Raw genomic sequence first — 26,109 nt, forward strand, 5'->3', positions numbered from 1 at the left:
AACTGGCACGCGATGATTGTGAAGACTCTAAGTTGCAGTCTGAACCTCGCAATATGACATAAGACACCCCAACATACATACACGGCGTGGCCACATACCAGTAGTAGCAGTGGAACACCCAGAAACATTCTGTGCATAAATAAGATTTTGAGTATTTAAAAAAAAAATAAAATAAAATTATGAGAGCAAGCTAACATTATGTAGTTATAATTTACACTGTCCACTATAATAAATATATATATATATATATCAGTTTATATCGGTTAGTAGTTAAATAAAAATATAAATGTACACTATTCTGGCTTTATTTATTTAAATTCTCTTCAGCAGAATCTTCATGCTGCTCGTATTATTTGTTTCTATACATTAAGAACAATCTTCTCAAATATCAGAACTTCACATTTTAACTTGTAGAAACTTGTTCTAGAAAATTATGTCACTGACACGCTAATTCAATAGAAATCAACAACAGTATTTATGTATGTTGCTGAAAATATGTTCTACAAATCTACGGCGCATGGGGAATAGATCTTTTCACGAAATGGCACTTTTTTTGCTACTTTCAAGAAATATCCAATTGCTGAATACATATTTGCTTCTGTATAATCTCACTTTTGATTACCACAACTAACTAATTTCGACGTTGCGAATTGTCAGTTCAAGTTCTGTGGAACTGCAGCTGAATTCTTAACTGATTTTCTTGTTCGTCTCTGTATGGCATGTTGAAGCCAAATCTCAATAATCTACGCGATCTCATCGTTAGTTACGTTTCTCTTGTGTTGTAGTTTCTGAAAATAAAAAATAATAGGCAGTGTTTAATAACATAATAACAGCAGGGAATGATTAGAAATCAATTATTACATCTTAAACTTACAAAAATATTTAAAATGTTTGTGTAGGACCTACAGCAGCTTGTGAAGACAATAATGTGTTACAAAAGTAACATTCTGAAGAAAATGTAAAGGGCAAGGAAGACAGGGTTTGCCCATGTGGCCCCAGCCCGAAAAACTCGGTGTTTTTTTTTCGGGTTGGAACCACCCGAAAAAACCCACTTTAAAACCCACCTGGGTTTTTGATCTATTTGTTCGTATATTATTGGTACAACTAAGGTGATCACATTGTAAGTGATTTTTATCAGATTTTAGACTTTCCGTGGGCAAAGTAGAGGCTTTCTGGGATGGATTTTATTTTTATATATAAAACAAGAAAGTTTCCTCTTCTGGGGGGCGCCCCCTGGATCCGCCACTGACGCTTACTATTTCAAGTGCTAAGTTCAAATTTCCGTACTAGTTCCCGTGAAATAAGTGCTCGGGAAATTCCCGAATTCAACGCAGAAGGATCGGAAATGAATATTCAACAATAAAACTATTTATTTTACGCTTAAGCCTGCCATACGTCCCGTAAAATACGGGAAAGTCTCGCGTCCCCGTAAATTTAGTCGGGACAGAGAAATGTGCCGTATTTAAATTCCGTTCCATTTCTGCTATCATTATCAGCTTATTCGAAAAGTGAAGAACAAAAAATTCTGACATTGGCTGGGAATCCTGTAATTAGTGAATGAACAGTGCGCTGTTGCATGTAACAGTTTCGAGGAAGTTATTACACCACCCTGTTCGACTCGATAGCGAGCGAAATTTGCAATGCTCCTTTTTCCATTGCACTTGATGGAAACTCGGATACTCTCTGGAACATTAAAAAAAAAAAAGAGTTTCCACATTTACAAACACAGGGAAGTTGGCTAACCTTTTCTCCAGCAACACATTAGATAAGTTAACAAGAATTATAATCTTTTTAAGAGGCTAGGGGCACAGAATTGTGCTTTGGTCCAGGTCTTAGAAAAATGTAAATCTGGTCCTGACAATTACACACGACACAAGGAAAAAAAATCCGCTTTTCATCAGATTAAACTGAGACGAACGTAATTTTGGCAAATACAGCCATGTAAATAAGTATTGCTAAACGCGCGAAGAATATTGAAGATAGATTGTAGCACTGATTTAAATAATTTGCATATTGTTTTCCTGTAAAGTATTTTTATAGCACATCTTAAGTTTTTAGGCATCTTCAGTCTGTACAATTAATTGCAGGGTAGGAACAGAGAAAAGCAGATGCTGCTTAGTGAACTTTTACCTATTATATTCTTGAAAAAATAAAATAAAATAAATAAAATAAAATGAAATTTTTAGTTTTAGTCTCACGGTTATGCCTGCTATGCGCAAGGTGACAGTGATGATGAGAAATGAATGAAATGGCGGAATGAAGAAAGTGGGAGGAAACTGAAGAATCCTGAGAAAACGCACGCACAAGGTGTTTGTCCACCACAAAGCTCACTTGGCGCGAGCTAAGATCGAACTAGGGATCTCATGCACCAGAGGTGAACGCTCTTCCCACTGAGCCACCGCGGCCCATTCTACTTTTTTTTATAACCAGAGCTACAGCTCATTGCATTGTGTTGCAATGTTGAGAAGGGGAGGATCTGAGGTTTCCCGTATTCTCATGGAGAAAATATGGCAGGTTTATTTACGCTGGAAGATGTTAATTTCATATAAGACATTTTAAAACATTTATTTATTTCATACAACATGAATTGTATCTTTGTTTTAAATTAATAGACCCCTTTTGGTGTTCATATTTGGCGAACGTCAGTCAGGCTTCTGGATGACTTGATCTACATTTGTTCGTTTGTCTGCCGAGCTCCTTCATGGCTATCCGGTTAGTGTACGCGTCTTCGATGTGGGACCCGGGTTTGCTCCCAGGAGGGAGCTCATGTGGTTCGGATTCCACGTTAATCAGTAGCTCCCGTCTCATATAGCCTCGCTGCTGAAAGGGGCGTTAAACACAAAATCAACTGAACTCGTCTGTCTGTTTCTACCACACACACTACAGGGTACAACTTTCGGCGTTTTAAGTTAAAATTGTCACAGTACAAGCATGAGACACTAAATTTTCTGTATAGATTTTAGCGGCATACCAAAGTAAAATATCAAAATGGGGGCCATTTTTTCAAAACAGCGAATATCCACGCTACGAAGCGCAATTTTCAGTCTTTTAAGTTGAATTTTTCACGGTGGAAGTACGAGATATGCTAAATTAGGCTTTGATGACCGCTACCTTGCTCGATTTCTTTGCCACGGAGCAGGCCTTACATATTACTTTGCCTCATAGAAATGAATAATTTTGATAATGTAGGAAGTAATCATGAAATGCTCAAGAAAACTACCAACATGACAGAACAATTCAGTAAAAGGATGAAATATATTTTATACATATTCAGCTCTCTCTTCCGCGGACACTTAGATGTAACGTGTCACTTGAGGACAGGAAAATTGCACATTTTGCTAAAATAAGGATTTCCAAAGCCTTTTAAATGTTGCGGTATATGCTTTTGGGAAATAAAGTTTACACGAAGATGATTCTGAGAAGTATTCATGGCACAATAGTAAGTACTTAAAGCGAAGAAAATAAAAAAGGCACCAGATTTTTTTTTTACAATATTTTAAACATAGTGTATCCCTATTCAAATGACAACTTCTATATTTTTTTTTATTTTCCACTCGGAAAATCAGATTAAAGAACAGAAGGGATAGTTTCTTACCTATTATTGTGTTAGTGGTTAACGAGGAAAGCTCTTTCCTTTTGCACCGTGCCAACTAAATTGCTCAGCTATTGCACTTGTCTTTTTCATGATGTTTCTTGTGATGGCTTCGAAGCTGTGACCTCCCAGATTTTCATTTCTTAGACCTGTAATGAAATACACATTAAGCACCCCAGAATTAAAATGGTAATATACGCGCAATTAACCCGTCATCAAAACAGAAATGTACGCGCCTGCTCCCTTCGGAAGCACCCCCTTGGGCCACAAGCCTTCACCCTCCCTGACTCGGTTAGATGGCATTCGTGCTTTTTAGTAGTCCCCTAACACAGATTGGTTTGTATTTTTTGTACTGAACTTCTTATCCACAGGAATCAATATAAATACACAAATCGTAAAGGAATTGTAATTTTTCGACAATTAATTCTGATGGCCCCCTTGAATTTTATCTATGCCACGTGAAAAATTTATACGTCGCCTGGCGGAAATCATTAAATAGACAACAAGAAGGAAAGTAGCGAAAGAATTATATTTCACTAAGTATTTCGAGCAGTATAAAAACAATACGTTTATAATAATAATTGAAATAGCATGAGCAATGCCGCCCGCAACATTACTTCTGAAAGAAACACTGATTTCGAGTGGCACGCCAGAAGTAAAACTGCACGCAGAATTATTATAACCTGTCATAAAAATGGTAATGTACGCCTCTTTGGGCAAGGCAGTGATATTATGTCAGTACATAGCATTGCCGAGCGAGCGTGAACGAGTGAAGGCGGATTAGAGCCCCGCAGGCACATTGTTTTCTGTCTTTCCCTCTTGGGAACTGTAACTGCTGTAACCGGTTCACATGAATTGGTTATTATCTTTGCCTTGCCTAAAGTCACTGACTCGCCCGCATCTTTTCCCTTTGGAAGCACCCCTCGTATGCTCTGACTCAGATAGTATTGGTGCGAGAAGGTTCTAGAACACAGGTCCCCCATATAGGTTAATAGATTTTTTTTCAGTACCTAAGTAAAATATTTAATTCTCATAGTATTGCAGAGCGAGCGTTAGCAAGTGAAGGCGGGTTAGAGCCCCGCAGGGCACGTTTATTCTGTCTTTATTACAGATAAATGGGAAGAGGAACCTGTGTTCTAGAACCCTGCCTATTGGTGCTTTTTAGTGGCCACGTAGTACAGGCTGATTTGTACTTTTTGCACTGTAGTTTTTACATCATACATCCGGCCCCGTATATATATATACTCAAATCATAAAAGAATAACTGTAATTTTTCAACAATTACTTCCGACGGTCCCTTTGAATTTCATCTATGCCATGTGACGTATTTCAAATCGCCTAGCGTGAATCATTTAAGAGACAATAAAAAGAAAATTATTAAAAGAATCTATTTTTCAGCAATTATTTCGAATGGTGAGCCGAAAGTAAACCTGCACGTTATTTTATGTATAGAGATAAAAAGTAGAAATCTAGCATTCCACATGCCTTTATAAATTTGTAAACATAAGCTTGTACGTCAATAGTATACATAAGAACCCCCTGATCTACGTTTCTTCTATGTTCTATTATCACTTCTACATGAAATATCATAAATTTTCTACGTAGTGCAATAGTAAGAAGTATCCATGTGCACAAGACATGCGATATGCGTTAAATCCCCCCCTCCACATACACACACATAGATAAAGTACAAGGGCACTACACATGCAGATATAAAGTACAGTTACGTTCTTTTTTATTTTCGTATCAGTCGATAAGTAAATAAAAGTCGCTTTGTTACCCCTTTTGTAAGTTCGTACATACTCAATGAATAATCCCTAAAAGTATGAGCGTCCTGCTCCTTCGGGAACTGATGCAGCTTCATGTATACTATATCCACTTGTACTTGTACAAACAATAAAACTAAATTATTTTATGTAATCGTTATACTTACCGACTTCGAAGTCTTCTTTCAGCCTATAAGTGTGTTTGGTAGTTAAATTCAGCTGATTATTTCCATAAGTTTCAATATATTTCTTCAGTTGAAGGAATATTACAAGCAATACAAATAATCATCGTCTTAAATATTATTTTTTCTATATAAAGATATCTTCTTCAACATGATTGAATATACTGGTTTATTTTATTTTATTTTATTTATCTCTGCCTAAATACAGCCACAGATCAATGATACAGCTCAAATTCAACATAGCGCGCAAGGAATGCTGATACTTTTGATAAACAAATGACGGTTGATGTAGCGATGCTAATTTGCAATCTCAGATGTCTATGGGATGACACACAGGATAGGCCTATCATAAATTTCTAATATTTAACAAATATATTTCTTTGATGCTGCTATAATTAGTATAATGATTGGTGATAATGCTACTACGATACTCTCGCGAGAGAATTTATTCAACATTCGATAAAATATTGTGGAAATAATTCTAAAATATTGCATGAAAATATTTTATTTAAGTTACAGGACAATGTAACAAAAACATTTCTATACAAAATTAATAGGCGTTTTAAAAATATTTCTTACATTACGATCGAATTTATTTTTAAAATATACGAAATATTTTAAAAATTATATTTCATATGTTTTCTTGTAACAATAGAAAAGATTGTAAATGACATGTTCGAAAACATTTTATTTTGTTCATAGGCCTATTCTGTTTTCTTCATCATGTATGTAAAACATTTTTAGTGTTTCTTCGAAAACATTTTCTCTCTCAACTAGGAGTAAAATGTGCGATGTACGGCCTCTCCCCAGTTCCTAAAAAAAAAAAAAATATATAATGGGCAAAGATAGGCAGGAAGAATGGTGTGACGTCATCCGCTACTTACCGTCGCCTCACCTTTTCAGATTCACTTTTACTCCTGCTCTCAACATTGGAAACATATTACATTACATTCAACACAATATTTGTATTACAATTTGTGAAAATTTTCCTTACATTATTTTCCTATTAACGTTCTAAAAATGCACATCTTGTCAGTGGCGTATTTACTTTTTCGTTTCGTGGAGGGTATCTTTGCTAACTTTATTCCTGGAAATGTGAAAATTGTGCAGGATATTTCATTTACTTTAATATAATAAAACAATTTTTGGGGGGGTCTTAAGTCCGGAAAGCTTATTTAACGCCACTGCTTCCTGTACTTCATTAAATGTTCTTTAAACACATTTTAAAAAATATTTCCGGCAAATATTTGGGATACTTCTCAGATATAACAAGAAATATGTTTTCTCCAGTAACGGAAGAGTATATTCTGAAAATGTAAAAATGTTTCTATAATAGACCTATATCAGAAAATGTTCACTAAAGACACAAAATATCTTCCAAAACACAATTGAAAACATTTTTCCATTCTGTTTTAATGTTTTCTTTTACGTTTTAAAGTTTTATATTCAAAATTCGATAAAATATTCTGGAAATAGTACTAAAATATCATATGAAAATATTTAATTTAAGTTGTAGGAGAAGATTACCAAGATACTTTTGTAAAAATTAAGTAAACCTTTTTAAAACATTTCTGAAAAATATTTCTTATATTACGAAATAATTTATTTTTAAAATATTCTAAATGTTTTTAAAAAAATATATATAATACGTTTTCTCGTAAAAATAGAAAATATTACAAATAACGTATTAGAAAACATTTTTTAAATATGTGGAATATATTTCGTTTGATTGCTTTCCGTATCATATATGGAAAACATTTTTAGTATCATTTCGAAAATATTTCCCTTCTCAACAGTGAAAACATATTAAATTATATCCAAAACAATATTTGTAATATATTTTGTGAATATTTTTTGGATTTACTTTCCGGCAAGCATTCTCAAAATGTACTCCCGATAATTTATGAAATGTTTTACAAACATTTTTGGGAAAATATTTTCGGGAAAGGTTCGGAATACATTGGGGGAACCAGGATGGAAATCTCCAGAGAAAGAAAACCTTTTGGAAACCAAGGAAAATATTTTCTTTTGATTGAGGAAATATTCCTTGCTGTGTGGGTTCTTGCTACTTTCAAGAAATATCACATTGCTGAATAACCAGAAATACTCATTTGCTTCTGTATAATCTCACTTTTGATTACCACAACTAATTCTAATTTCGACGCTGGGAATTGTCACTTCAAGTTTTGTGGAACTGCAGCGGAATTCTTAACTGATCTTCTTGTCCGTCTCTGTATGGCATGTTGAAGCCAAATCCCAATAATCCACGCGATCTCATCGTTAGTTACGTTTCTCTCGTGTTGCAGTTTCTGAAAATAAAAATAATAGGCAGTGTTTAATAACATAATAACAGCAGGGAATGATTAGAGATCATTATTACATCTTAAACTTACAAAAATATTTAAAATGTTTGTGTAGGACCTACAGCAGGTTGTGAAGACAATAATGTGTTACAAAAGTAACATCCTGAAGAAAGTGTAAAAGGCAAGGAAGACAAGAGCTAAAGCTGAAAGTGACATACCTCAGACTGTAGCTTAATTACGGACGTTGTAACATGTTGAAGTTTTCGCACTTTTATTTTTAAAAAGTATAGCATCTTATAAATATTAAACCTAATATTAAAAATAATAATAATTTGAAAACATGTGGCAGCATTTGAGTTGATGAACTAGCGTCTCATTCCGAAGGCTCCGATCTCAAATCTGGGCCCGATCATTCTTTTTCCCTCAGTCGCACAAGATGAATGCCGAGATGGTTACTAAGGCTTTGATGACCGCTACCTTGCTCGATTTCTTTGCCACGGAGCTGGCCATACATATTACTTTGCCTTATACAAATGAATAATTTTGATAATGTAGGAATTAAACATGAAATGCTCAAGAAAACCACCAACATGACAGAAGAATTCAGTAAAAGGATGAAATATATTTTTATACATATTCAGTTCTCTCTTCCACGGGCACTTAAATGAAACGTGTCACTTGAGGACAGGAAAATTGCACATTTTGCTAAAATAAAGGATTTCCAAAGCCTATTAAATGTTATAACAGCGGTTGCAGAATATGCTTTTGGGAAATAAAGTTTACAGGAAGATGGTTCTGAGAAGTATTCATGGCACAATAGTAAGTATTTAAAGCGAAGAAAATAAAAAGGGCACCATAATGTTTTTCTTTTTTCTTTCTTTATTTTTTTACAATATTTTAAACATAGTGTATCCCTATTCAAATGACAACTTTATGTTTTTATTCCACTCTGAAAATGAGATTAAAGAACAGTAGGGAGAGTTTCTTACCTATTATTGTGTTAGTGGTTAACGAGGAAAGCTCTTTCCTTTTGCACCGTGCCAACTAAATTGCTCAGCTATTGCACTTGTCTTTTTCATGATGTTTCTTGTGATGGCTTCTAAGCTGTGACCTCCCAGTTTTTCATTTCTTAGACCTGTAATGAAATACACATTAAGCACTCAAGTAATAGTAATGGAAATTTAGAGCATACAACTGATGCCCTTAAACAAATTATATTGATTTTAGACGACAGTCTCACCGAGTCAGTTGCAATTGGGGCATCCTCGAAATTAATATTTGCACTGACGTTTTATTTTTCCAATAAAAGAAAGGTTACATACTAATTTTCAAGCAGTTGTACAGGGTTGGCAAAAACCATGGTTTTTATTGAAAAAAAAACAGTTTTTTTGTTTAAATAATTTACTCTTTGTATTTATATTAGATATGGACAGAAATTAATTTGTTTCGTCTTGGTGTTATTATGCAACAACAAGGTTATGCTGAAAGGGAATCCAAACCGCTTCTCGGCTTACATCCAAGAGAAATTGTCCATTTCGACACGAAACCGGGACTAATTGGTCAGAAGTGAGATTTTCGACTCACTCACGAAGGACTCCTGATAAAAATACGTTATACTGATCTTTACATAGGCCTAGTTGTTAATATAATTGTCAAAAGTCATTTCAGAAGGACAAAAAGATTAGTTACAGAAGTAAAAACATTATACAGAATTACATATAAATCAGGAAACTCCCGCCTTAGCCATTGGGAAACTCCTATTATTAGTTTAAATGTATTTGTATGTAAAATTTTAAGGTCAACGTATCATATTAAATGACAAATTTATTATGTAGATAACATTCAACAAAATTAAAACAAAGTCGAATCCAAGCTGATGTTGGAAGCTACGTAGGCAGTTGATACATTTTGCCAATTTCTATCAATATATTTAAGCAACCTTGGCTTCTTTATAAAACAACAGGCATTCAGGCAAGTAGAAATATACAATTTGGTTTCGTTTCACATGTTTAGGCTTAACATCCTTATGAAATACCAAAAGTTATCACGGAGAAGACTTTCGCTTAAAGGGACACCGAATCGCTACTTGGTTTACACTTGAAAGATGGGTTGTGGTTCGACCGAGAATTGAACACGGGACCCCATGATTAAAAGATGAAAAGTAGATAAACATAATGCATATGGTGTGATATGTGGAGACCACACAATGAGGTTCACACGATTTAAAGCATTTTTCGTTCTTTTTTTCTTTTTTGGCTTAAACCTGTTGTTTTTTTTAAACAGCTGTTTAAACCAGCCAACCCTGCCGTTGTAAATTAGAAATTGATGAAAGCAACGTATATATAAAAAAATATTACGAAATCTACAGGAAGACGAGGAATAATTTAACAGTTTCAGAATATACACGGTGGTCATAAAGTCAATACTTATTTTTAATTTAGATTATCCTAGAAATTGGCATCAGCTTAGCTGGCGTGTGATACTGTTAACATTTTAGAAGTTGTGGAAAATGCAGGTGCATACGTTGAAATGTAACTTAATAACCAAATGGTGGACTCTAATAATGTATTCGATGAAAATAAAACTGTGAAAAGTTGCTTAGTTTTAGAAATATTCATTGTTACAAATAAGAACTGACTTTACACCCACGCTGTATTCAGGGAGTAGTAATGCAGAAAACAAACTATTCGCGAACATGGATGAGAGATACTTTCTAGCATGCATTGTTTAACAAGTCACGTATTTCTAAATTACTTCCAAAGCAAAGCCTACACGAAGTTGTTCTATCAGAACTCATAAATATCAAATTCTGCGGAGAATTGTAGGTACTATAATGTCAGCAACCTATATTAATACACTAGTTTAGCATTGTTCACAGATTGAAAATATTATGTATAACTCAAGAAGCAGATATTGTACATGGAAATTAAGATGAAATGAAACATTTAGTTTAACGTCCCACGTTTATGCATCCAGGGTGAGACGCTGATGATGAGAAATGAATGAAATACTGGAATAAAGTATGTGGGAGGAAACGGGACAGCCAAGAGAAAAAACACGTACACGGTTTTTCTACCACAAAGCCCGCTTGGCGTTAGCTGGGATCGAACCAAGGACCCCATGCAGCAGAGATGAACTACGTTCTTTCTAAACATTTCAACTAGTTCTAAACGTACTCGCTTCACTGTCGGACCAACAATTGAGCCTCTTTCACTCTAATATACGGAATTTTCAAAAACTCTCGGACACGTGACTACTAACTTTTACCACCCATCTCCCTTAGGCTTATAGACAAAAACGTGGGACGTTAAACTGGAAGATTTCATTTTCATTTCATTTCATATTTTTTACCACCTCCATCGCCGTCAGCACCCTTCTTCTTCCCTTCTAGGACATATATTTAAATAAGAAAGCTTATTTTTTTATCTAATTATTTTAAATTAGAAGTTCATGTTTCTAACCTTCAAACCAAAACTTTTTTCCTTTGCCCCTCTTTTCTTAAGATTTTTACTAAAATATCAAAAATCAGTGAAACACGTACAAATTATTTTGAATGAGGAGCCTAAATACAAAGCATCAAGTTTCTAAGCTTAAGGGATTCGGAGATGTGGCCATCTTATTAAAATGCTTTTCAACCCTTTCCGCGTATCCGCGCATATCCGCGTATTTCTTCCATTCTAAGTTGTGTCAAAATAATAATAATAATAATAATAATTAAAAACTGAAATACGTGCCTAATTATGTTAAATGATGAGTCCGAATTCCAAACTCCATGTTCCTAACCTTCAAATGTTTCGGGATATCGACATTTGATTATAATAATTGCAAACCCATCCCCTGTTTGTCATTTTCCCCTCTTATCTTTCCATTTTTACTAAAATATCAAAAAACTCTTAAAACGTATCAAATTGTTTTAAATGAGAAGTCCAAATAAAACTTCAAGCATGTAAGCCTAAGACATTCAGAGATATGGCCACTTTATTAAAGTACTTCCCACCCCTTATTCCCCCTTTCACGTAGAATTTCCAAAAAATCTTCCTTAGTGTTACCATACGTCACAAATCCTATGTACTGTCGAAATTTCAAGTTTTTAAATTAATCGGCTTGTCTTGTGCGAGGATCAGTCAGTCGTCACTCAGACCTTTAAATTTTAGGTGCTGGATTACTTTCGGCGTACCACATTTTGGAAGATATGCAGGTAAAATTCAAAACTATGCATGAAAAGACACATTTATAAAAAATAAAATTCTGCAGGCGATAGAATTAAATTCAAAGTAATATACATGTATTTTAGGTTTATAAGTGAAGCGTTACAAGTGTAAAATAATTATAAATGCTTTACGATGGATAAAATACGTAAGTGCATATGAAAGACAACTGTATAAGATAACTATTTTCCACCGGCGCCGTATTCCTACACATTGTGCAGAAGCTGTATTTTATATTTACAAGAGAAGCACTACTAGTATGACTTTTGGTTGGTTTTCATTCTTGGCACTGTAGTTCTTCTCGAACTTCTTTTAAACCTCTATTTAAATTTATTGAAATCTTATCTCTTCCATGTTTATATTGTGAGCGTGTGGCCTCCCTCACTCCCATTCCATTTTAAATTTCCCAGTCACTGTTGGTTGAATTGGAATGAGGCTCCATGTACTGTTCGTCGACGCAAACTGTGTTCTAGTTTTATCTTTTTATAAGTTGGCAATCCTGTGAGTGGTGATTCGTGCTTCCTGTTCACCGAACAAAGGAGGTGCAATATGGTCAAAATGATGCAAAACATGGTTCGTCGAATTCCATCATCATCGAGACTTACTTTTATTGTTTTTAACATTTCAATTATTTTGCTTTAATGGTAAACTCATTTAGCACCTCTCAATATGTATACTTTTATATAAAAAAAACATTTACTATTGATATTTTTAAAATGTTTTTTGTTATGTATGGCGCAAGCTTACTGACGCCCAGTAAGAAGCGCGGGGGTGCTCAAGAATGGCTGTTAGCTGAATGGTTCTGCATACGTCGTGTTCACCAAAAATCAAAAGTTTCGTCAACCATCTTTATGAAAATTTTAAATCTAGTTACGTAACATACAAAACTAACGTCGAAGTAATATAAAAATGTAAAATTAGTGCAAAACCAAAGGATGTATAAAAACAGCGCTTGACGTTCGAAATAGTAAAAAGGAATGATTTGTGAGCATGGAACCTTAAGAAACAAATAGTTGAATTTATTCGCAGTTGAGAAAGAAAACTAAAACGGAGCCTAAATGATGACCATTGATCAATCAACAAGCATCTATAAAAACATTTCATCAGTGGGAATAACAACGTCACCCCCCCCAAAGCCACCAATTTTTAGTGCAACAAAATTTATTGTGAATAAGTAGCGTGTGTTAAGTGTTTGTGCATTGTATAATTTAAGTATCAGCCGGCATTCTCAATCGATTATTTTCTTCAAAGAAAGAAAGAAATCAATAATTCACTAATATTTCTTCGTAATATTTGCGTATGAACATCGTTATGGGCTTATGATGTGCTAATTTACGTTGAGTAAATTTTACTATAATATGTAATAATAGTGTATACGTAAGTATTACATACAACTTGTGTTCATTGAATAAAAATTACATATGGTACATGTTTGGTTTGCAATTACTTTTACTGTGTGCTCTACACAAGTCACTACTGAAATGGTGGATATTCCATCTAACAACTTGTAAATATTTTGTTGATGTCACCAGGCGTGACGAGGACGGTGGGTGCCCGAAGTCGCAACCTCAATTGAGTGTCATATTGGTTCGAGATCCTGCTGGGAGGTTTGCACACGTTTTATTTTAGTGTCGTCAGCTGTTCGGCGAATGTCCTCTTTCCACCAATTGCTGAAATCCACCGCAGGTAAGGCGTATCGAACAATACTCGAACTCAGAAGGGTATGTGAATTAGCTTATCCCGAATGGGACCAGGTAAGAATCAAACTCTTCCGGTCATAAGAATGGCTGCCCCGAACCGGAACCGAACCCAACACAATCCAATTGTGTCATAATATATATATATGAACTTCTAAAATTTGTAAAAAAAAGATATATAGATAGGTATAACAAGCAATTTCTGGTTGAACTCAGATATTTATATGCATAATACAAGACAAGCGTCGGATTTTAATGTAGTCTTCACGTTTAAAAGTGCATAAGAATAGTACATTTCCTATGGCAGTGAATATTTATAACAAGCTTCCTTCCACTTTAAAAAACAAAACATCCGGCTTCAATAAAGCAATCAAGTACTAACTATTCGAGCACTGCTTCTATTCTGTAGGAGAATATCTCGCAAATCCATAATCACTTATATTAAAAATGTCTGTAGTAAATAAGGATTAAAGTGTATATATATTTTTGCATATGTATAATGTAATGCTTTATTAACTGTTATATTGTTTTATATCGTTGTATGTAAATTAGAATAATGAAAAATTATACCTCTTTTACTTAAATTGACGCTATTTTACTATTGGATGTAGATTTAAATGTATAAATATGTACACATACAATGTTCTTGTGACGTGTCCAACTCATACGTTCACGTTGTGAACAATTTGTATGAAAACGTGTGAAAATAAATACAATACAATCAGTGTTTGAAAAACCCGGACTTTTTTGAAAAAGTCCAACACACCTGAACCCATATGGGGTTTTTCGGGTTTGTTTTTTCTTCGGGTTTAATTGAGGTTTTTTTTAAAAAATATTCCAATGCCTTTAGGGTAAAAGTGTTAAAATGTGATTTATATTTCAAGATTATGATTGTCACAACTTGCAACAATTTTATATTCACTGCTGTTTTGAAAAATGACTCATTTTGAAATTTTACGTTGGATCGCCGCCAAAATATATACAGTTAATTTAGAGTGTCTTGTGCTTCTATTTTGAAAATTTCAACTTGAAAAACTGAAAATTGCGGCGTGGATACCCGCTATTTTGAAATTTTAGGTTGGTATGCCGCCAAAATCTGAACATGAGAGATTTAGTTTGTCTCGTACTTGTACCCTGAAAATTTAAACTTAAAAGACGGAAAGTGGAACCCTGTTGTACGTGTGGTACAGGCAGACGAACGAACAAATATAGAACGAATCAGCCTAATACCCTCACTGACATTCGCCAAATATATTAATTGAAAACAAATATATTAATTTAATTTAAACAAATCAATCTATAACTCATGTTTTATAAAATAAAAGTTTCAAAATGTTTTAAATAAAATTAAATATTTTCTAGCGTAAAATAAATGGTTCTATTGTTGAAGTTCACTGCCGAAAACATGAACAAGCGGTAGTTGGCCAGTACTCCAAATTATATGCCAGTAGCAAGGCTAACTCTATAAAAATTGTTGCGTGAGTACCGCAGGATTCTGAAACGTGTAGTTTTGGAGAGTGCACATCTCAGTTTTTAAGTGAAGTCTCGACACGACTACGGTAGGTCCCATAGTTTTGGCGCTATAGACCTTTAAAGTTCATCTTTTCATATTCTTAGCAGCCTACAAGTCCGAAAGGAAGCAATTGTGCACCCAGGTTGGTCTATACTTTTTGTGTCGGTGTTGTTTTGAAACACCCTGTATAATTCAATTTCATAAAGTAAATGTTTCAATATGTCTTAAATGAAACTAAATATCTTACAGCGTAAAATAAACAGATTTATTAGGGACGCGGTGGCTCAGTGATAGACCGTTCACCTCCGGTGCTTGGGGTCCCTGGTTCGATTCCAGCTCGCGCCGTGTCGACTTCTTGGTGGATAAACACCGTGCTCGTGAGTTTTCTCGGGTTCTTCCGTTTCCTCCCACTTGCTTCATTCCACAATTTTATTCATTTCTCATAATCACGGTCTCCTTTAGCCTAACAGGCATAACCGTGGGACATAAAACTGAAAGAGTTCATTTCATTTTTTTCAAATAGTTTTATTGTTGAAGTACCGGTATTCAGTTTCGATGCTTTCTTTACTGTACATCGAAACTTCCACTAGTACAAAGTTTGAATTCAGCACTTGAAATAGTAAGCGTTACGCACTCTTCGAAATTCTGAGCACTAAGATTCTTAAATTTGACACGATTTTTTTACGCTATTGCTGCTGTTGATTCTACAGAAAGTTTATTTGAAAAGTAGCAACAAATAAATAAACTAAACTGTTGTTGGAAAACCAAACTCTACTGAAGAATACCAGTGTTACCATCAAAGATAATAAAAAATAATACTAATAGTTTTATCAATACACTACATATTTACTAGTACTACCAGCACCTATGGCACTAAACCCATCAGATGTATGAAGGATAATGTCCTTCGGCGTCGCTAAGTAAGCGAGCACACTATTCACGGAAAGTATTTTCTAAAGACAAAATTGCATATTTTACTTCAAATAGGATATAAGCACATTCCATAAATGAATTTGTTCTATAATTATCTCAATCTAAGGTACGGCTTTTTTAAATGCATTCAGTGCATTAAGAACTTTATAAAGGTCTTACTTTGGATGTTGTATACCTTAACGTTAAAGCAGTTAATGTGCCCAAGGAAAGTCCAAAATCTGATAATAATCACTTCCAACGTGATCACGTTAATTGCACCAATAATATACTAACGAAAATCTCAAAAACCCAGGTGGGTCCAACCCGAAAAAATCGGTGTTTTTTTCCGGGCTGGGCCCACTTGGGCAAACCCTGAATACAATACAATACAAGAATAATTGTAATTTTTCGGCAAATCTAGTCTGATGGCCCCCTTGAATTTTATATATGCTAGGTGAACTATTTACATTCGCCTGCCGCAAATCACTTAAGAGACAATAACAAAATTAGCGAAAGAATTATAATTTTTCAACAAATATTTCGAGCGGCACGCCAATAGTATAAACCTGCACGCAGAATTAGGCAATACTCGAGCAGGCTGTTTTATCAAATTTTGACGCATTTCTTGCATCTTCCGGTTTCTTTTTGCAGAACATGCACTAAATGAAAAATCCTTAAATTTAACGTCCCGCCTCTTAGGCTAAAGAAGACGGTGATAATGAGAAATGAAGAAAGTGGGGGGAAACAGGAGAACCCCGAGAAAACCCACGAGCACGTTTGTTCACCACAAAGTCGACACCGCGCGAGCTGGCATCGAACCAGGGACTCCAAGCACTGGAGGTGAACGCTCTACCACTAAGCAACCGTACTCCCCTATGCATTAAATGAGAAGCTCTAAAAGGAAAATCGAAACAACTTGTGCTAGGTGGCCAGTAAAAAGTAAGAACGCTATTTAACCGAGTCAGGGCAGAAACACAACAGGGGGCCCGAGCGACAGCGCTGGAAGCAGGCACATCAGCGACAGGGGGGTGGGGGTACGCATATAAGAGGATGGTCATTTACAATATTTGTAATTATTCTTATCTTCAAAAACACTTAACTTCTATCCTTTAAAAAAAACCTTTCACAGCTAATACACGTGTGTTATACCCCCTTTCTTTCTCACCTTTACGACTGAAAATAGTGTATGTAGGGCTATTGCCTCTGTTCTGAATTTTTCTTCGTGAATACATCTTTTCCACACTTTGCGCAGTTGATTTTACGCGCTTCACCATACCATGAAACTTTATAATCCTTCTCTCTTTATTACACAATTCTTTATTTTAAAAAAAATCACATTACGGCCATCGCAGATGTTCACTACTAACGTATGAACCGGAAATTCCCGCCGCTTACTCCTACCCTATTTGCATTCAAAATCCATTTCAATAAGCTGTGCAATGACAGAAATAACTTACATTCACACTCTTATTCCTTCACGAAAAATACTTCACATTTTACCTATAAATTTTGTTCTCGGTCTAAACGTCTGCTCGAATGATCCCCACAATTATTATAACCCAGTGGTGTATTTAAGAGGGGGTTCCTGGTTTAAGCCCATTGAAATTGTATTAAAGTAAATAAATTATCTTGCAGAATTTTTTCATCTCCAGTAACAGTTAGCCAAGCACCTGTCCCCTAAAAGAAATCGTGAATACGTCATTAAAATGGTAATATACGCGCCATTATCCCGTGATCAAAATAGAAGAGTACGTGCCTGCTCCCTTCGGAAGAACCCCCTTGGGCCCCCGCCTTCACCCTCCATGACTCGGTTAGATGGTATTCGTGCTTTTTAGAAGCCCACTAACACAGATTGATTTCTATTTTTTGTACTGTACTTCTTATCCACACATCAGGACTCAGTATAAATACGCAAATCCTAAAAGAATTGTAAATTTCCGACAATTAATTCTGACGTTCCCCTTGAATTTTATCTATGCCAAGTGAAAAATTTATACTTCGCTTGGCGAAAATCATTGAATACACAAGAAGAAAGAAAGTGGCGAAAGAATTATATCTCACTAAGTATTTCGAGCAGTGTTTCTTCCAGACCTGTTTTTGGGAGGGCAGTGCCCCCCGGAGCATCCAAAACAATACGTTTATAATAATAACTAGAATAGTATTAGCAATGCCCCGGGAACATTACTTCTGAAAGAAAAACAGATTTCGAGTGGCACGCCAGAAGTATAACTACACGCAGAATTATTACAACCTGTCATTAAAATGGTAATATACGCCTGGTAACTCTTTACTTTGGGCAAGGCAGTAATATTATAAAGTACAAATCGCCGAGCGAGCGTTAGCGAGTGAAGGCGGGTTAGAGCCCCGCAGGGCACGTTGTTTTCTGTCTTTCCTTCTTGAGAACTGTAACTAACTGCAGGAACAGGTTCAGATGAATTGTTTACTGCCACTTCCTTGCCTAAAGTAAAGTCTTGCCCACATCCTTTTCCTTTGGAAAGCATCCACTCGCTCCTGCTGTCCTCCACCTTTGCCCTGCTCTGATTCAGATAGTATTGTTGCGGGAAGGTTCTAGAACACAGGTCCCCATATAGGTTAATAGATTTTTTCTCTGTACCAAAGTAAAATATTTAATTCACATAGTATTGCCGAGCGAGCGTTAGCAAGTGAAAGCGGGTTAGAGCCCCGCAGGGCACGTTGATTTCTGTCTATATTACAGATAAATGGGAAGAGAGACCTGTGTTCTAGAGCCCTGCCTATTGGTGCTTTTTAGTGGCCACGTAGTACAGGCTGATTTGTATTTTTTGTACTGTAGTTTTTACGTGATATATCCGGCCCCGTATATATATACGCAAATCATAAAATAATAACTGTAATTTTTCGACAATTACATCTGACGCTCCCTTTGAATTTCATCTATGCCATGTGACGTATTTCAAATCGCCTATCGAAAATCACTTAGGAGACAGTAAAAAGAAAATTATTAAAATAATTCATTTTTCAGCAATTATTTCGAATGGTGAGCCAAAAGAAACCTGCACGGTATTTTATGTATAAACATAAAAAATGGAAATCTAGCCTCCCACATGAATTTACTAATTTGTAAACAAATTTGTCATAACTTTTACAGACAATAAAGCTAAATTATTTTATGTAATCGTTCCACTTACCGACTTTTCTTGTAAGCTCTTGCGTTGTCACAACTTCTTCTTCTTCTTGTTGCTTTCTTGCCCCTGCTTTTACCTTTGGACAGTTTATAAACTGATGATTTTGACGGTATTGGTGCACTTTATACGGACCACTAAGATAAACTGATCGTGTAAATTTGTTCACAACTTCACAGGGACAGATCAACACTCAAATTCAACATATCGCGCAAGGAATGCTGGTACTTTTGAGAAACACATGACAGTTGATGTAGCGATGCTATTTTACGATCGCAAATAAAAGTCTGTGCGATGCCACCAGGATATTATAAATTTCAAATTTTTAACAAATATATTTATTTGATGCTGCTATAATTAGTATAATGATTGGTAATAATGCTACTACGATACTCTTGTGAGAGAATTTATTCAACATTCGATAAAATATTGTGGAAATAATTCTAAAATATTGCATGAAAATATTTCATTTAAGTCACAGGACAAGGTAACAAAAACATTTCCATACAAAATTAATAGGCGTTTTAAAAATATATCTGAAAAATATTTCTCATATTACGAACGAATTTATTTTTAAAATATTCGAAATATTTTAAAAATTATATTTCATATGTTTTCTTGTAAGAATAGAAAAGATTGCATATGACATGTTGGAAAACTTTTTATTCTGTTCACAGGCCTATTCTGTTTTCTTCATCATGTAGGCCCTATGTAAAACATTTTTAGTGTTACTTCGAAAACATTTTCTCTTTCAACTAGAGGTAAAAAGTGTGGGGGGACGCCGCCCCCACCTGGAAAAAAATTTGTACGGCGTCTCCCCAGTTCCTAAAAAAATACAATGGTCAAAATAGTCAAGGGCAACGGCGTGACGTCATCCGCTACCTACCGTCCCCCCACCTTTTCAGATCCACTTTTACCACTGCTTCAACACAATATTTCTATTACAATTTGTGAAAATTTTCCTTACATTATTTTCCTACTAACGTTCTAAAAATGCACATCCTGTCAGTGGCGTATTTACGATTTTGTTTCGTGGAGGGAATTTTTGCTAACTTTATTCCTGGAAATGTGAAAATTGTACAGGATATTTCATTTACTTTAATATAGTAAAACAAATTTCGGTGGGGCTAAGCCCAGAAAGCTTATTTAACGCCACTGCTTCCTGTACTTCATTAAATGTTCTCCAAACACATTTTAAAAAATATTTCCGGCAAATATTTGGGATACAATGTAAAAATGTTTCTATAATAGACCTATGTATATTCTAAGATCAATGTTTCTATGTATATTCTGAAAACAATGTAAAAATGTTTCTATAATAGACCTATATCAGAAAATGTTGTTCACTAAAGACACAAAATATTTTCCAAAACAGAATGGAAAACATTTTTCTATTCATTTTTAATGTTTTCTTTTATCTGCTTTAAAGTTTTATATTCAAAATTTGATAAAATATTCTGGAAATGATACTAAAATATCATACGAAAATGTTTCATTTAAGTTATAGAAGAAGATTACCAAAATACTTTTGTAAAAATTAAGTAAACCTTTTCAAAACATTTCTAAAAAATATTTCTTATATTACGAAAGATTTTTTTAAATATTCTAAATGTTTTTATAATATATATTTAATACGTTTTCTCGTAAAAAATAGAAAATATTGCAAATGACGTATTAGAAAACATTTTTTTAAATATGTGGAGTATATTTCGTTTCATTGTTTTCCGTATCACATATAGAAAACATTTTTAGTATAATTTCAAAAATATTTCCCTTCTCAACAGTGAAAATATATTAAATTAGAACCAAAACAATATTTCTAATATATTTTGTGAATATTTTCCTGGATTTACTTTCCGGCAAGCATTCTCAAAATGTACTCCAGGTAATTTCTGAAATGTTTAACAAACATTTTTGGGAAAATATTTTCGGGAAATATTCGGAATACGTTGGGGAAACCAGCATGAAAATGTACAGAAAAGGAAAATCTTTTGGAAACGAAGGAAAATATTTTCTTTTGATTGAGGAAATATTCCTTGCTGTGTGGGAAGAGACCACCATTTTTACGATACTTTTTCGATACAAGACAAACACAAACTTTGTCTCCTAGACTATTGTCATGGTCTGTGTATGAGTAACTTAAGACACAATCTATGCTACATTTGCGAACTGTTCTCTCGGGATTGCAGTAAATTTGATTCAAATGCAAAGTTTTCCGCGGCCCACTGCATATTTTACTAATTTTAACGGCCCATATGTAATTTGCATTTTTATGGGTCTTCATATATCCGGAGTTCAATCATACACTACTATAACGCTTGGTAACAAAATTGTTTTATACTAGTTTCTTTAGATGGAACTGGACATGAGTGTGGGTATATACAAACAAAATTGGATCAAGTATTGAATCAAAGAATTGTTGTGAATGAATATTAGTCTAGTAGTATACTGAGTAAGTAGGCAGAACGATATTGAGGAGAAATTTATCGTATAAGCACAACAGTGGCTTGTGATTGAAGAGGACAAAATTATGTATTATGTATTATGTCAGAAATAAGATAAAGTATGAATAATGATAATATATTGTAGATATTCACTATTATTATTATTATTATTATTATTATTATTATTATTATTATTATTATTATTATTATTATTATTATTATTATTATTATTATTATTATTATTATTAAATCTACATCTTTATTAAATCTACAAATAACATCTTTAAAAAATTCCATGCATATATTGCAGCTATTTATTAAATATAACGTGCATTTTATATCGGTATAATGAACATTTCTTTACAACGCTACTTTATTGCAGAAACCCTCATATAAGATATTTAGTGACAAATTGTATGCATTTTTTCTTCGTCATCCTCTAGAAAATATAATTGTTAGCCAGTGAGATCGCGTGATAAATTTCAAAATGCGTAATTGCATGGAGTTATGAACTTTGCAAAAAAATCGTAATTCTTGCAATTATTAACCTATTCTGCAATGTATATAGGAACCTATATACAAATGAAAGTGACTATGTTTGTAAGTTAATGACTGATCTTGATCACATTTTCAACATGAATTAGTTTCGGGCCTGGGATGGTTTTCATCATGTAACTTCGAAGACACGACTTGGGGCTATTTAAAAATGATCGTAAATAATCAATATTAGTGTCGAATCTATAGTTTTCGGGATCGCTGAGATGAACAGTGACAATTCCGTCGTCGTTTAAATCCCAATTCACCCCCGCAAGTTGGGGCAGAGGGAGGAGGAGATATACAAAGAATATGACGAATATTAATGTCCAATCTATAGTTTTCGGGGTCGCTAAGATGCACAATGATACTTGCAATGCCCTTTAAATTCTAATTCATACGCCACTACTACTCCTGAAGGCGGATGGTGACAGGTAAAATTCATTGTAAGTTACCGATATTAGTTTCAAATTAATCGTTTTTCGGGTCCATAAGTTGATTGGTGATAATTTTGGTGCCCTTTTATGTCAAAACTGAAACTATTCTCCCCATGCGAAGAACGGGTATTCTGCTAGTTATTAACTAAATCAAACTTAGCATGCGCTAAAATCATGATTCTTCAGAATCTTTGAATATGGCAGCTGTTTTAAAGAAATATATATTTTTTCTGGCGGCGAAAGATTTAATGGAAATTAACGGAAATATCTACAGTCAGGGATGTTCGCACGAGGGGAACATGACCTCAATAGTGTCATTAAAATTTTGGGGTGGAGGATTGTTTTAATTTAAAAAAAAATAAAATTGCCTCTTTTCACGCAAAGACAAAAAGAAACGTAAAATCTAGTTACCAAGTCAATTACTACATTATTGTACCCAAAAAGCGAAAATGGTTAGCCTATAGCAAATCTAAAGATGCGACTTTCTGCGTGCATTGCATGCTATGCCTCACCAAGATATCAAACCGTATGATCTTCAACGGGATAAAAAGGGTGGATTTCTTTTTTTAAAAAATGCTTCTAGAGATAGAGAGGTCACAGAAATATAAAAATGGTATTTCGAATATCAAATTGCAAGAATACAATTGTTAGCAGATAATCGAATTGATTCAAGTGTTTTGGTGCAAAGTAATGATCTTGTAAATCATCATCGAGAAGTAATGAAGGTTATTCTTGACTGCTGCAAATACTTAAACGAGGAAATGCTGCTAGCTTTTCGTAAGATAGACTGTATGACGGAAAATTAATGAACAGATTTCGACTCTTTGCAAACCATAACTCAGACGCTGTAGTGTATTGTGAAAAGGTACATGAGACTAGACGAAAATATAGGAAGATGGGATACAACCTTTTAAGCTACCGAAACATTTTTGACCTCATAGATGTTATGAGCAAGCTCGTTGTCTCGAACCATGCGAAATGGCGTGTGGTAGTTTCATGTGACAATCGCTGGACAGTGGTGTCAGTGGGACATGAGGGCAACCGCCCCCATCCCCACTCTGGATTTAAGATTTTGGGCTCAGTAAGGAAGTTTTAGAAGTCTCTTGATAAGCAAAGTTAAACAAAACAAGCTTGAGGTCCTTCAACCGAATAAATACGGATAACACACAGATAATTAAAACTGTGAAGTTGTTCATGCCCAATTACCAAATGTTAAGCAGGCCCTTTTTAATCCTTGGGCAAAAAGTATACAAGAGAGCAATATAGGCCTATAGCTCCTTACGGCCAATGGAAATGGATTATAACTGATCAAAATCCGTATTTATTCGGTGTAAGGACTTCCAATTTTTTATGTTGGACTTTGCTCAGCCTAAGGTTTCTATGTCCCCAAAACCTGAAATTCGGGGTAAAGGGCGGATGACCTCTAAACGAACACCCCTCTCTAGCGGCAATTATATAAAATTCTAGATTGCATCTTGCCATGTAGTCTTTCTTTCTTTCATCTCTGATTCGTAGTTATGAAAATTTGATGTCAACCATCATCTTCGACTTGAGTTTTAGCATGCATACGTTCGATTAAAGTTCTACGTCATGAAAAAAAGGAAAGTTTCCTTTTCAAAAAAAAAAAAAAAATATTCTCAAGCGCTTAATAGATTGACATACATTGCAATTTATAGTTGATTGTAATATTTTGACAACCATAACAACAAGAGAGATGATTATAGTAAGAAGAGAGAAAAATATAACTGTAAATTATGCTCCTTGGATTAATAATCCTGAAACATACTTTGCATATGCGTGTCAATGTTTCGTAGACTCAGTCATACCGTGTTTGTCACCGAGTATATCTGTTGGCTTGAAAGCTTCGGGTAGTGCTCTCAACGGGTCGGGTCGGGTCGGGTTGAAGACCGACCCGACCCGACCCGTGACCCGAATTGACTGACCCGACCCGACTGACCCGAACCGTGATCCGACCTGATTGACCTTACCCGACAACACGACTCGAGCTGACCCGACTGACCCGACCCGAGTGACCCGACCCGAGCTGACCCAATTGACCCTACCCGAATAACCCGACCCGAGCTGACCCGATTGACCCTACCCGACGACCCGACCCGAGCTGACCCGACTGACACGATCATACACCCCGACCCGATAACCCGACTCGAGCTGACCCGACTGACCCGACCCGATCCGTTTGAAAGCACTATGGTCACAACACTGGGTGAACACCAAAATGCACTCCCATTGGGAATTAAACCCGGACCACGTGTACCGAAGTCTTACATGTTAACCACTAGCTAGATCAAGCGGGGATTTGTATATGCATCTTTACTATGCAACTTTTGAGGTTTGGTTATTTCTTTTTATAAATGATACCAATGTCCGACGTGGGAGAAATTTATTTTTATTTTTTAATTTTTTATTGATTTATTTATTTATTTATATTTTTTTTTCTTTAGTTCTATGTGACGAAATTTTTCTTCAAGGTCAGTGTTCTCACCTGCTTGGACGGCAGGGCGTCTTCTCAGAAGGCAGTAGCAAGAGTCTCTTGGCGGAGACAAAAGGAAATCGTTTAACTACAATGATAAGGGTTGAGGAAACAGGAGAATACTTGTGATCTTTTCCAACCCTTCAACTTTCATTCTAAAATAGGTTCTTATTATTCCGGGACCCGTACCACTTTGATTTTTCTTTCTCGGTAATTAAAACGTATTTTACAGTATATATAGTTGCACGTAAGAAGATACATAATATGAATTTAAAAATACAGGTTGATATTTAATTATAAAGTACTAATTTTATTTCATCACTTTCAGCCCAACAAATGAAATTCAAACAATTCGCTCCCTGGGTCTTGGTCATCAATACTGCGTCTTATTCTTTGTCTCCTATGTACTTCATGGCAATTGTGATTGCTGTGTTGCTAGTAATTGGTGGGGTGGAACTGAATCCTGGACCAGCTACAATAGATGATGTGTTATCCAAGCTTGAGGACATGGACAGTAAAATAATATCATTGTGCTCAACCATCTGTGACCTGGGTAAAAAAAATAGAGAACTTGACTGGTGAATTAAGTGCTATCAAGAATGAAAATAAGGAACTTAAGCGACAGTTGGAGGAGACAAAGAAGTTGATTGATAAGCTTGAGGACCACTCCCGCCGCAATAATCTTGTTTTCTACAATATTGCGGAAGGGGAGAAAGACAGATGGGAGGAAACAGAGGAATTGATAAGGGAATTCGTTGAGGAGAAACTGCAAATTGAACTTAATCCGATGGACATTGAAAGATCACATAGATTGGGCAGGGGGAGGGATAGACCCATAATAGTGAAATTTGCGAATTACAAAAGAAAGG

At 35.0% G+C, this 26,109-nt stretch overlaps 1 protein-coding gene and 1 long non-coding RNA gene across 2 annotated transcripts; both read right to left on the minus strand.

Moving 5' to 3' along the window:
* Nucleotides 1-303: 303 nt before the first annotated feature.
* Nucleotides 304-5,797, minus strand: LOC145676189 (uncharacterized). The gene is made up of 3 exons (XR_014129315.1): nucleotides 5,526-5,797; nucleotides 3,596-3,741; nucleotides 304-788 (listed from the first exon to the last, which is right to left on the minus strand). It is a non-coding gene; the product is annotated as an uncharacterized LOC145676189 (long non-coding RNA).
* Nucleotides 5,798-7,261: 1,464 nt separating this feature from the next.
* LOC145675323 (uncharacterized) lies at nucleotides 7,262-25,394 on the minus strand. The gene is made up of 4 exons (XM_081745717.1): nucleotides 25,364-25,394; nucleotides 19,341-19,505; nucleotides 8,833-8,978; nucleotides 7,262-7,849 (listed from the first exon to the last, which is right to left on the minus strand). The coding sequence occupies exons 1-3, from the start codon at nucleotides 25,392-25,394 to the stop codon at nucleotides 8,851-8,853; spliced, it is 324 nt and encodes a 107-aa protein (XP_081601843.1). The 3' UTR covers nucleotides 7,262-7,849; nucleotides 8,833-8,850.
* Between the last annotated feature and the right edge of the window lie 715 nt (nucleotides 25,395-26,109).

The sequence above is a fragment of the Thermobia domestica genome, chromosome 18 (genome assembly GCF_964235325.1).
Source record: "Thermobia domestica chromosome 18, izTheDome1.hap1.1, whole genome shotgun sequence".
NCBI lineage: Eukaryota > Metazoa > Arthropoda > Insecta > Zygentoma > Lepismatidae > Thermobia > Thermobia domestica.